Source organism: Ambystoma mexicanum, chromosome 7q, assembly GCF_040938575.1.
Source record: "Ambystoma mexicanum isolate Mex_15411 chromosome 7q, UKY_AmexF1_1, whole genome shotgun sequence".
NCBI classification, from domain to species: domain Eukaryota; kingdom Metazoa; phylum Chordata; class Amphibia; order Caudata; family Ambystomatidae; genus Ambystoma; species Ambystoma mexicanum.
In genome coordinates this window covers 786,828,404-786,841,954 of record NC_090941.1, presented here as the reverse complement: position 1 = coordinate 786,841,954, position 13,551 = coordinate 786,828,404, and the positions used below count along the sequence as shown (strand labels likewise).

Below are 13,551 nucleotides of genomic sequence, written 5' to 3'. Positions count from 1 at the left end.
TGACATCACACAACCCTTGACCTCTGATGACATCACAGGAAGTGATGGAACACAACCTTTCACCTCTTGACAAAACAGGACGTGGCATCACATAGCATTGTTCCTAAGTACACTACGAACAAATATGGTTACGATATCACTCTAATATGATATAAATGTCATGCAAGACTGGATCACCATATGTATCGTTAATATCAGTGTGCATAGGCCCATATTACCAAATTACTTTGACTGCAAGCAGACGTCCAAGGCCTAATGATATGTTATTTTATAGCACTTACGCTTTGGCACTTAAAGAACAAATATACATACAATATCACCCAACCTGTGTTGGTACTCATTTATCGACCTCAGAAGGATGAAAGGCTGAGTTGAGGTGTTTAAGAACAGACAAAATCAGTGACTCACCCCCTATAGTGTGCCTGAAATAAACCTTTAATGAGTCCAGCAATTATTGTATAGAATTCCAGAAAGACAAATTATTTGTTATTCCTATTCTTTCTTATTTAGGGTCCTTGCTCAAAGTGTTACGCTTATGGAACCCCCTGTGTTTTTAAAAAAAATGTTTAGGCCTGAACAAGAAAGCCAACCACTCCAGAAACAAAGAGCCACATGATGCTGGCCACAGCCCAGGATCTTACATTAAAAAAAACATTTTACTTTTTTTTAGGGGTAGCAATCGCGACCTCAGGTAATCGCAGCCACGACCTCCAAATGATGTCCCTGGACAAGAGTGCCATTTCCACATAAACGAAGCATATTGAATGCCGGCATGGCATCCTGCCATACTTACCCTGCCTGATTCTAACATGGCGTATCCATGATGTGGCTGATTGCCATCTTTGCACAATTACCCTCATCTAGAGATGGATAGAGCAGAGTAGAGATTCTAGTCATTTCATCGAGAAAAAAAAGCATCTAAATGCCACATCATCGAATAAAAAGCATTGTTTACCAAAGCATGGACAGGCTATCTTTTACATGTAAAAGTGCGTTTCCATCGAAACCAGTCCATCGAAAATATAAATTAACTGGTTTAAATGGAAATGCACTTTTACATGTAAAATATAGCATTTCAATGCATTTTTTTGTAACGTTAAATCATTAAATGGAGCTGTCCAGTGCTAAAATTGCGGCACTGGTCAGCTCCTTGTAACGTTTATAGGTTTTTTTGTATATTGGGGGGGTTCCTCCCCATCCCCCACAACCCCCAACCCTAACCCTAATCTAACCCTAGCCCCAACTCTAACCCTTAACCTAACCCTAGCCCTAACCCATTATTTTTTAAACCCAATAAATGTAAAAATTAATTTTGATAACACCATCGAATTATAGTCAATGAAAGGGTAATTCGATGGTAGTGCTTTTCGTTGAATATAATTTGATGGTGTGGCATTAGATGAAACTATTTTTTCGATGAAATTACTAGATACCCAGGGTGGAAGCTGATAGATAGGCCCAATCTAAAACAGAGAAATACGGAAACAAATTATCCTCACTACAGAAGGCCACAGTACTACGCTAGTTTTATGGGGGAGTGGACAGCATTCCAGAGTAGTGCGAGGATAGGAACAAGTATGAGTGACCCACAAAGAATACAAGGTGTGCGTAGGGGACACTTTAACTTCTGAGAGTGTGAGTGAGTTTCTTGGACACTGTACTGAGTGGACTTTTGACAACAGGACATTTACCTTTTTCTTAGAACCATTGATACATTTAGAGCAGGGGATGCACTGTATTGTTTTATCTATCCTGTCACTTTTTATTGTCTTCTTCCCAAATGCATTCCTTCTCATCAAGGAAGAGATGCCAGAGGTCTCGGTCTTTGAGGTCTGGCTTGTGTTAGGGAGAATTCTCTTATAAGGCCAATTTCCCAAACCTAGTGAGTCCCCCAGCAGCTTTGCTGGATTTTTGGGTTTTGTTCTTTTCTCCTGCTAAGAGTGAGACTCTTTTCCTCCCACACTTAGACATGATTTGAGGTGCTTTTTGACTTAGTATGTGTTCATGGGCTATGGGGTAACCTCTTTCTACTCCATAGGGCATCATCTGTTTTTGTATGTGTGTTACACAGCACCCTCAGTGCAGTAACACAGGGGTGTCACAGTGACTCCCCAGCATAGACTCCATACCCTGGGACTGACTACTGTCTCCCAGAGCATGTAAAGTCACCATTGACTTTACTAGTCCTAAATTGTGAACAGAACCAGTACACACCATCATATTGTGGAAGTACTGGTAGGGGTAATTCGATTGCCCCTGGGTCTGTTTCCAATGGGGCATTGTGCAGTCCCCCCTTGTCGAGTTTCTGGCTGGTGGCAGTGTTTACCACGCAAAATATTCCTTCGGAATATTCTCTATGGGATTTTCCCATTGATTTTAAACACATCACTTTTTGGTTCAATGTTAAAGATACTGCTGCTTTATTTATTTAATATTAAATCCACGGTTGGGTCTTTTTGCCAGAGCTCGGTTCCAAAATGGCGTTTGTGTCCGTCTCTGTAACTCTGACCAAGTTCGAGCCCTTTGTTCCACTATTTTGGCGGGCTCCTCCACAGAAGCCCTCCAAGTGGTGCCACTCTGTCTGGGTTCCATAGGAGGGGTGGAGGGGGGATTTGGCACCCTGGACTGAGTTGCCGTAGAAACTCAAGTCGCACTCTTCTCTGATTGGCCCAGTGGTGAGCCAATCAGAGAAGAGTGTCCGAAGAATCCGAAGAGGGAGGAAGCTGAGGCATCTGCAACGACGACACCACCGGTGAAGCCCTGCTGCAACAAACTCACCACTTTCCCAACAACAAGAGAAGATCTTCTGCTGGACGAGTCTTCTCCCCCTGAGCTGGTGGGACCAACCAGTTCACCTCTTTTGCCTTCCAAAGACGTCTCTTGGTCGAATCGCCCGTGCCAAGCACCCTGGCGGTCGAATAGCCAAGCTTCACCGCTTTGACCGCGAATAAAAGGACCGCACCTTTTAATCGGGAACTCCGCATCTGGTTTCATCCCTGGGCAGTGCAACGACTCCAAGTTTCCTCCTCAACGAGATCCTCTCTTCCCCTGGTCGGATCAGCAAACTGCAACCACTGCCAGGAACAACTGCCACCGCTGGAGCTTCCTCTCTCTTAAGGTACTGTGTCCTACCTGGCCTCCCTTTCTACAGATTGCTAAAGGTGACCCTTAAATCCTTGGCTTTCTATACTAGGTTGGCCCCAGACCTTCTAACTTGGTTTCTTGAACTAAACCAACCTCTTTTGAACACTCTGCAAAGACCTTTAGTGCAACTTAAACTGTGTGATCCTGGGCACATTTCGCTTTGCTCCATTTAAAGTGGGCCTGGCCTATGAACTTTGGCTCTACAGTATACTCTGCCTTTATTCCCTTGCTCTGACTCTTAAAAAGTGTTGGGACTGTATTATTCTTATGCTCTGCCTTTTTTTCTCCCTCTAACCAAACTATTGGAGTGCCATCTTAGTTAAGCGCTCACATCTGTCTTAACAAATAGTGGTGTTTTAACTCTGACTTGTCTAATAGTTATTAAGGGATGTGTGTATACTTTATCTGACTGTGTTTTAACTTTCTTTTGATTTAGAGTGCTAGTGTATTGCCTAAAGTGTGTTTTAAATAAATAACTCTATACTTTTGATACAAAGCTCTGGTCAGTGTTTGTTTGCTCTACTGTGTTTTTAGCCCTATTGTGTATACTCTACATACTGCCTTACTCTTCTTGAGAGAAGTCTGACTGCTCAGCCACAGCTACCAGGTAAATCTGGGTGGTGCAGACTGCTACCAATTGGGTTTACTGCTTACTCCTGTGGTCTTAATCTTTTTGCAGTGTTCCCTAACGGAACTGCACAGGATTCTGCCTAACAGCTTGCATGATGAAGTTACACCATAACTAATCGAATTAGGCATAAAACCTGCCTTTTCTACCTCTACAACCACTCTAGAGAAGTGAGAGGCCTTCAGGATTGCCTAGATCAGTGTTCCAGCAGGCCAACCCCCATGATGACAACCTCAGGCTGCTGCTCCGCCATCTAACAGCACAGCCAGCTCAAGACTTGCCACTCCCCAGTGTAAGGCGCACCAAAAGAGCTGGCATAAGTGACACAGTTGGTTCGATCTTAGAGTAGGACAATTTGGCATTTTTCAACCTTACCAGAGCTCAAGGCCTTGCATTTTCTTCTAGCAAATTGAATCACCTACTTTGTGTGCTTCTTGAGGTTTGGAAGAGGATGATTAATAAACCATTACATATGGTCTTCAAACTTCTGGTCAGCTCAGGGACCTTATCCCTTCCTGAAGAATTTGCTCAAGAAGATCAGGTGGATGCTGCTCGGTCCCTGCGGCCATATCAGCTCCGGGCCCAGGCTTTGGAGCCTACAGGAATGTCAATGCAAGGATCCACTGCTGCCTTTTAGTGATCCACTCACTGAACCAATGATAGCTGTCTAGGACAGGCCCTCATCTTCTGTACAAAAGTATATTGCCTAAAGGCATTGTATTGTACATGGTGGCCTAATGTTATTTACATTCCATTCGACTCTTGAGAGCTTAGTGGCCAGGCTGCTAGAGCAGGGTCCTTCCCTACAGCCTTCTTTAGTGCCCCTCGACACTGTTTTAAAAAAGATAAAAATGGATTCATGGGGCAGAATTGTTTTTGCAATAGGCATTCTTTTGCTACGTATCAACAGTACCACGTGCATGATGACGCAGTACTTGTATTCCCTTTGGGTTGCGGCCAGTGAGGTGGGTATAATCTCCATCTGAACATGCAGGGTCCCGATCAAAAATTGGTGCACAGCGGCATGGAAACATCAAAACACATACTCCGGCTGGCCTTATTTTATGTTATTTATTGGATTTTAATTTCTTTACAACGCTGGCCTTACCTGAGGAGTCCTGGAGCGCCTTACAATGGAATTTTTAACAGTATATGAAGATTAGGATAGGCAAATAATAGCAAGGGGACGTAGTTTGGCTGCTTAGGAGTGGGGAGTTAGGTTTTGAGGCTTTTGTGGAAGCTAAGGGTGTAAAGAGATGCACAGATGTGGGGTCAAAGTGCATTCCCGACTCTCGGCACCCATTGTGTGTAGGCTTGTTTTCGCATGCAGGTTAGCTTGCAGAGTGGAATCCGTAGAAGATTTTGGTTGACCTGTATGGTATTTGTGTGGGTGATGGCTTTCAGTTTATTGTGAAGGTGGGATGGGGTTTTGAAATGGAAGTCTTTGTATACGAGGCAGATTCCATTGTAAACAATTCTCAGTGTAACTGAGTTTGGGTTCCTAGGCGATTTACCAGATATGGAGGGGTCGTTGGATTTGGGTAAGGGAGATACTTTAGGTGGAAGGGAGGTTGAGTTGGTACAGCCTATAAAAGCCCCATTCTCCGATATAATACTGCACCTCGCCTGGGGTATTTTCCAGAGCATAACCCTGGGCTCCCCTATCCAGGTGATCCTCGCTCGCTTTTCCACCCCCAGGTCTGGGATCTGAGAATGCCAGCCCTTTCCTGGCCACCTGAATAAGGGATTCTTGAGATCTACTTGGGAGAACAACCTCAGGTTTCTCACAGGTTCCGTCCACCTCCTGATTTCTGGCAGCCTGGTTCCTGACAAGCTGAGGCTGCAACATGCTCAATTTTCCGATGACAACTGGGACATCAGTCAGCAGGCCAGGAGGCCCTCGACTCGGTCCCAATATAAGAGTAAATGGACTAGGTTCTGCCACTGGGCTTGTGACCGGCTTTTTCGCCAAGCCTGGCTCATTCTGGAGTTCAGGTGGATACTTGCTGCACTATCTGCTTGGTGACACTAAAGGCAGTTTTACTGGTGACTCTCACCTCTCTGCGCAGGGATAGTGAGCTGCAGGCGTTGTCCTCATGCGAGCCCTTTACCATGTTTCACAACGACAAGGTCATCTTGTGCACTCACCCAAACGTCTTGTCCAAGGTGGTCTCTCCATTTCATCTGAATCAAGAGATCTGCCTGCCGGTATTCTTCCCAAACCCGCAGTCAGAGGCAGAGAGGTAGAACTGCATTCCTTGGACCTCAAGAGGGTACTCAAGTTTTATCTCTCTCAGACCTAATCCTTCAGGAAGTCTGAGGCATTGTTCATGACATTTGGGGGCTCCTCCCCCAGCTCTCAGGCTTCCAAGGCTTCCATCACCCGTTGGATGCTTCAGGCCATTTCGGAGGCATACACGACCATGGGCAGACGTTCCTGAGGGGATTCATGTCCATGCAGTCAGAGCCAAGGCCACGGCTGTTGCCTTTCAGAGACATGCTTCTTGGGATGTCATCAGCAAGTCGGCTACTTGGGCCACTATGTCTGCCTTCTGTAAGCACTACTCACTGGACTACAGCTCCAGGCGCGATGCAGAGTTTGGTCAGGCGGTTCTGAAGAACCTTTTTACTTCGTCCTTGATATGAGGCATGTTATCACAGCTCCACCCAATGTTCTTGTTCGGTGGAATCACCAACAAGGATGGAGGAAAGGGGACAGGACGTATGAGTAATGAAAGTTACTCACCGTAGTGATTAGAGTACTCATGGTCCATAGTCCCCTTTCCTCCCTATGTTCCACCCGTCTTTGCATGCTAGTATGCAAATGGCTAATATGTAATAAGCGTAGCCAGGTATCTAAGCATCCAATGTATTCAAAGGGGAGTGAGGTGAGGTGCCGGAGGGCAATGCCTCAGCGGGGCTTTCCCACACCTGAGGCTGCGCCACCGTACGCTATACTAAATTTAAAGGATAAGCTCAATTTTTCACTGTCAAAGGTTCCGATACTGTTGCCATGTTGGGGGACGCCAACAAGGATGGAGGACAGTGGACTATGGACTATGAGTTCTCTAGTCACTACGGTGAGTAACTTAAATGTATTGTCCACTGATGCTTCCCCTGAGATTTTAGTGGTTAGGGCTGAGACAGATAACTTGAAGATATCCACCTTTCCTTCTCTCCCACCCGACAGATAAAGTAAATGACTGGAAGCCTGGGGAAAGAAGGTGTTCACCTTGGGCAGACTTGCTCTCTGAGCAGTAAATGACTCCTGCACCCTGGAATAGCTCTCTTTTGGTCTTTGGTCAACACAGTGACTGACATGGCCAAGTACATCCCTGACCATTTCTGGTAATGGTACAGGATGACAGGGAGGCTTCCTGCCAAATCCTGAAGTCAGGCCACAACACGGCTGACTCTGTGGGTTGCTCTATATCCATGAGTACAGTGGTGCAACATCACTCATGGATGAGGACATCAGGCTTTGTGCAGTATGTTCAGGCAAAGCTACTGGATATGCCTTTTGATGAGCAGAACCTTTTTGGAGCCAAGGCTGACAAAGCCCTATAAAGGTTCCACTTTTCCAAGCTGATGGCAACGTCATTGCGGTTGGCGGTACACCCTGTGTGCATCTGCAGGCAATCAGAGCTTTTGCTCCTTTACCTCCGATGCCCCTTGTGAAAGAGGCCAGGTAGCCCCTGGGAAATTTCAGAGCAGACGCTTCCAAGGAGGAATAGGCGAAGGTGCCACTAGAGGTGGAGCAGCAGTGACCACTGTTCCCTCAGCCACCCAGGGTGCAAATCATCTTTGAGGAATTCCGCCACAAAGTCCCCTGTGGGAGGGAGAAGTTCCTTTTTCGGTGCAGAATGGTCTCACACCACATCCTATGCTTGGGTCATTCAGCAGTGTTCCTTCAGCATCCTTCATACCATTTTCCTCTCTCCACCGCCTCACCTCCGGAACCCATCCTCTTGGAGGAGGTCAGCCAGCTTCCCTCGAAGAACCCAATAGAACTGGTGCCATGCTCGAAACGAGGCAAATGGTGTTACTGAACTTATTGTCTGCTGCCAAAGAAAGATGGTGGTTTGCATCCGTTGCTGCATCTAAGGCTTCCGAATTTGTACCTGTAAAAGAACACATTAAAAATGGTAACTCCAGCTCAGGTCCTACTATACCTCGTTCTGCAGGACTGGTTGGTGTCACTGGACCCTCAGGATGCCTAATGCCATTTGCCCTTTCATCTCAAGCACAGGAAGGACCCGAGAGTCATTGTGGGCCAACATCACTATCAGTTCAGAGTCCTGCTGTTCGGTGTTTTCTCTGCACCCATGGTATATACTAAGCTGCTACAAAGCAACTTGCCTCAGGAGGGAGGGCGTTCATATCTTTCCCTACCTGCATGACTGGCTCATACGAGCTCACTCTCTGAACCGGATGTCGGCACATCTTGGGGTTTTCCTTGAATTTCATAAATTCCCATGTTTCGCCATCCCAGTCCCTCCGGGGATCTTGGACACTCACCCGGGCAGAGCTTTCCCATCCAAGGACTGAAAGGCGAACATCTCTTTCCATGTCCTCCATGCACACACGTTCCTGCTTCAGCCTTTCTGTGATGACTGGGCATTGTGACCTCCTGCATTCTGGTGGCTCTGGGTGCCTGGTTGCATATGAAGTTGCCTCAGTGGCTCCTCCATTGCCAGTGGTCTCAGTTTCACGGTCATGTGTCGAGCTGAGTTGCTCCAGGTCTTACACGATGGTCCCTGAGAGACAGCCTACTGAAAGGTGCGTTGTTTCATCAACCCTTGTCACAGGTTGTTAGGCAGAATCCTGTGCAGTACCCTTGGGGACCTCTACACAAAATTAAGACTACAAGTGGCAATACAAGTTCACCTTTGGTACAAGCCTGTACTACACTGTTAGAGTGGTAGCAGTAGCGGAGCAGCCAGACTTATCTCAAGAGCAAATGAGCAGTAGTAGATATTACACAAAGGACCAGAATTACTGTGGCTCAAGCAAACACTGACTCAAGGTTTTTTGGTTGAAAAGTAAAAGTACATTTATTTCTAGACCATCTGTTTGTAAAATAATTCACTTCTATTAAATTAAAACCACAAGTAAAATACACTACACACAACCAATTCACTTTGTGCAGCACAATTCAAGGTAAGTACCTTTGGTTTTGACAGACCGGTGTTCAGAAACAAAGACGTTACCGGGGGACAGATGTGATCACTTTGTGACAGTAATGACAGTTCAGTCTTATTAAAGATACTCGTACCCACGGAAAGAAATGTCACCGGAGTTAAAACACACTTAGCACATGAATGAACACAAGAGAGTTTGGGATAAAAATCATAGGCAATACTTTTGTCAAGGCAGAGGACACTTCCCTACAAGTGAATAAATGTTAATAGGCCTGTGCCAGTGTCAAGTGGAAAAGGGTTCCTGTTGTCGAGGATCACACAGTTAGTACAGTTCACGATTCGAGATTGCCAGGAGTACATGGATATTGTCACAAGAGGAAGCAAAAGTTATAAGAGGGAAGGAAGAGAAGGACAAGTCTTTAGTGAGGAAAAAAGGGATTCACCCTATGTCCTCGAGGTCGGAAACAGTACCTTATTCAAGTGAAGAAGAGCTGGTGCCATGGCAGTTGTTCCTGGTAGTTCCTGCAGACTCACGGTTCCTGTGACTTCAGTCGTGCGGACAAGAAGGAGGACATCTGGAGCGATCTGCACTACCCAAGGATGAGGCCAGCGGCAGCAAAAGCAACAGTGATTAAAAGGTACGCTCCTTTAAAACAGAAGAGGCTCTTCAGGTGGCTATCCGGACCACTACAGTTGTGTGCAGCGATTTCGACCAAGAAAAGGATCCTCTGCCTGTGGAAGATGAGCTGGTTAATCCCACCAAGCTCAAGGGAAGAAGACTTCAGACTGGATCTTCTCTTGTTGTCGAAGGGTAGATAGCTCAGGATTGCAGCAGGGCTCCACCGGGACTCGGTAGTTGCAGCAGCAATCTTCTTCTCTTCGGTTCCTTGCAGTTTCAGTGGCGACTCTGACTTCCAGCCAAAGAGTCCTGCCTTTTATGCGTAAATCCCCCATTCACACAGCCTGGCTGTCATTCACCCAGCAGGGGAGTTGTCCGGCCCGGACAACTACCTTAGCCAATCATGACAAAGTGTGACTTGGGTTTCCAAGGATACCCTGTGCAGGGGGTGACGGGGGTGACTACACCCCTCCCTCATTCCCTCATTCAGCCCATCTAGACACCCAGGCACCAAAAGGAGGGCTTCTTGAGAGAATCCCACCAAAAGACGGTGAACAAAGAAGGAAAACCTGGTTTGCCGCACAAAGTAAAACACAGGAAGCACTTTAATTAAAAAAATGGCGAATAAACCCGACCGGGGCCAAAAGAAAAAGTATTTGGTCAAGCGGGTTTATGTTCGAGGCTACTATGATAGCCTGGAACAGTACCACGTTTATATAATATAATCGCGGTAGAAAAGTTAGGGTAGAAACCACTGCCATCAGCCAAGTCTAAACGTTAAAAGAGCAAAACAAAGCTCAGAGAGGCACAGACAAGAAGGGATAGGAGTTAACCCTTTCCAGTACTCCATGTAAGATGGGGTGTACTGGGTCTGTAGTTTTAAATGACTATGTAAAGTAAATGGCAACTTTACCTGTTTTCCGGGGGACAGTAGTCAGCCCCAGAAAATGGAGTCAGGGGTAAGTCTCAAAGACAACCCTGTGTTACTGCACAGAAGGTGTTGCGTAACACACATGAAAAGTGGGGTTCATGGAGTGGTGTCCTCCAGAGTCCACTATCATACAAACAGTAAAAATACACATGGCAAAACACATGTAAGAGTGGGAAAAAGGCTCACACTCTTACCAAGTGGAGAAATAAACTCCAGAAATCCAACAAATCTGCTGGGGGACTCACTAGGTGAGGGAAATTAGCCATAGAATAAGAATTCTCCCTAACACAGGTGATGGTGGTCAATGATGCACCCTGACCAGTTGGGGCACTCACCTGTCAGATCTGGAGGAGAGTGGACTGTGCTCTCCCCCTGAGTCTCGAGTGCACATCAACTTGCGGCATCTGAGAGCTTTCAGGCTGGCCCCAATTGCCTTCCTCCCCTCTGTGATGGGCAAGACTGCTAATCCTGATGGACAACACAGTGGCCATTGACTACCTCAACAAGCAAATTGGTGTGGGATCCTTGCCGCTATGCAGAGAGGCAATGCAACTGTGGTTTTGTGATCTCGAGAACAGTGTCTTTCTGATGGCTCCCCATCTTTCCAGAGGGGAGAATGTCACAGTGAATGCCTTGAGAAGATATACTTCAGCCTCCCATGAGTGGGAGCTCTGTCAGAAAGTTCTAGAGAAGGTTTTCTCCCACTGGGCAACTCACCAAGTAGATCTCTTTGCTCCCATTGTGTTGTTATTCTGCTCCAGTGAATTTCCATGATGGGGCGCTCTTGGGGATGCACAGACGGTTGAGTGGACGTTTGACCTCCTTTGTGTATTCCCACCGAGCCCTGTCATCCCGCTGGTCCTCAGAAGAATGGCCTGTTCGGATCCTTGTTGATTCAGATTGCTCTGGTCTGGGCATGGAGGACATAGTGCCCAGAGTTGCTGTGTATGTCCATCTGCCGTTGCTGGCACCTTCCGCTGAGAGTGGATCTGCACTCACCTCACAGCCTGAACCTTCGTGCTTGGCTACTGAGAGGCTGAGATACAAGGAGTAGGACTTGTGGGACGATATTCTGGATGTACTCCTGTCAGCTCAGAGGCCCGCAACCAAATCTATTTATGCCTGCAAATGGCATACATTTTCAGCTGGTGCTGGAAGAGGGATCTGCACCTTTTCAACTATCGCTTATACCATGTTTTGGATTTTGAGCTTTCCTTTGCCTGGATGGGCCTGCAAATCGACACGGTCAAGAGGTACGTAGTCGCTATCCCGATTTTTGAAAAGACCCCTGAACAAGGCTCATTATTCACAATTCCCACTTTTATGCTATTTTTGCAGAAATTGTGCAGTTTCCACCACACCAGTTTGTGGTTCTGGAGTGGGATTTAGTTTAGTGTTGACATTTCTTACGGGTGCTGCGTTGGAGCCCTTGCATTCATGTTCTCACCCTTAAGGTGATTTTCCTGGTTGCCATCATCTCAGTGGGGTGGGTGAGTGAGCTCCAGGCCTTACCTGGTAAACGTCCCTATTTGTTTTATTCTAAGAGGGAAGGTGATTTTGAGGGTCAGGCCGACTTCCTCCCGAAGTTGGGTCTCGGATATCCATCTCTCTCAAAAGATCCATCTTCCAGTTTTCTTTCTTCCGCCTCATTTTTCAAAGGCAGGGCAGCGATTCCATCGGCTGGACCTGGTGCGAGCTTTCAAGTACTACGTCGCTTAGACAAGGTACGTTAAGAAAGATAACCTGCTCTTCCTGTGTATGATGGTGTCCATGCTGCAGGGCTGTAGCTAAACAGATTCTGTCAAGGTGGATCATTCTCTGCATCTTGGAATGCTACTATCGGGCTGGGAAAGATGTGCCTGACGGCTTCAGAGCTCATTGTACAAGATGTCTGAGTGACACCTCTGCTCTGCATCCCTGTCTTGAACATTTGCTAAGTGGTTGCGTTGGCTTCCTTGCATATGTTTTCCAAACATTTCTGTATGGATTCCCTTTCAGAGCAGGATGCCCGCTTCTGGCAGAGCAGTCTTCCATAGGTGGTGTCCTCTTGCTCTCCTACTGCTATGGAAGTCTATCATAGATGAGAAATCTGTAAGAAGAAAGGCTTCATTAGAAGAACAAATAACATGCCTCTTGGTAATAAACCTCCCACAGATTCCTCCTTGCCCTCCCAACATACCCTTCTTAGCTAGTACACCTTCATAAATTCTGCGATCCCTCAGCATCAGTATGCTAGAAGAAAATGCAAAACCTTCGTCATGGGGTGCAGCGCCAAGATGTATACTGGCCCTGACGTCCTGTCCGGTGCAGGGTGTATAGAGGTGTGGAGCCGAGCTGTGCTGTATCCTTTGGTGGTGAAAAAACGTTCAAAGATCATCTACGCTGGAGATAGATAATCATTGATGAGGAATCCGTGGGAGGAAAGTCCATTGATTTGTTCTTTGAAATCTGCTTTAATAACCTTCTCAATTCTGGAAGTTGATAACTCTTTTGAATTGATTTTATGATTACATAGACTACTTCTCATGAAAAACCCTGCTCATGATACTTGTGATGTCATCTGATTGGCTATCCATCACTGTTCACTTTTAAATGTTCCAATGAAAATGTACGATGCAAGAAATGTGAAAAACTCAAGATTATGCACTTCATTCCTTTTTCTGCATGTTCGTTTTCTTCCAGAGAGATGCACTGTTCAATGGATAATCTCAAATTTGTAGCATCGTGGAGGGGTCGAATTACTGATGCAAAACTTCAAGTTGAGGTATGGGCCGCCCCCCATGCAGTGATCACTTTATGTTTATGAAATGTGTGTCTTTTCTGATCTGTAGTGGTTTCAAAATGCCATTTGCAGAACCTTCTTCAACAGTTGAAACAAATTTCAGAATAGTACAATACAGATTGAGACTACTCAATTTTGAAAGTTTGAGATTTCAAATGTTTAAACACAGGATTGTTTATTCCTTCAGAGCCAATTTGGTGTTAAGCAACCTTTTTTTCATTGCATACTGGTCCTTTGAAGATTATCTACAAACAGCATAATGTTTTTAATGAAATAAAATGAGTATTTGTGGATTACATAATATTG

General features: G+C 45.9%; 1 protein-coding gene across 3 annotated transcripts in view; it reads left to right on the top strand.

The window, feature by feature from the left end:
• The window catches only part of DYNC2H1 (dynein cytoplasmic 2 heavy chain 1), a 3,314,293-nt gene that overhangs the window by 3,247,454 nt on the left and 53,288 nt on the right, over positions 1-13,551 (top strand). For all 3 annotated transcript variants that reach the window (XM_069639013.1, XM_069639012.1, XM_069639011.1), the window contains one exon: positions 13,146-13,227. In XM_069639013.1, the coding sequence (XP_069495114.1) occupies positions 13,146-13,227 (82 nt within the window). The remainder of the gene's footprint in view (positions 1-13,145; positions 13,228-13,551) is intronic.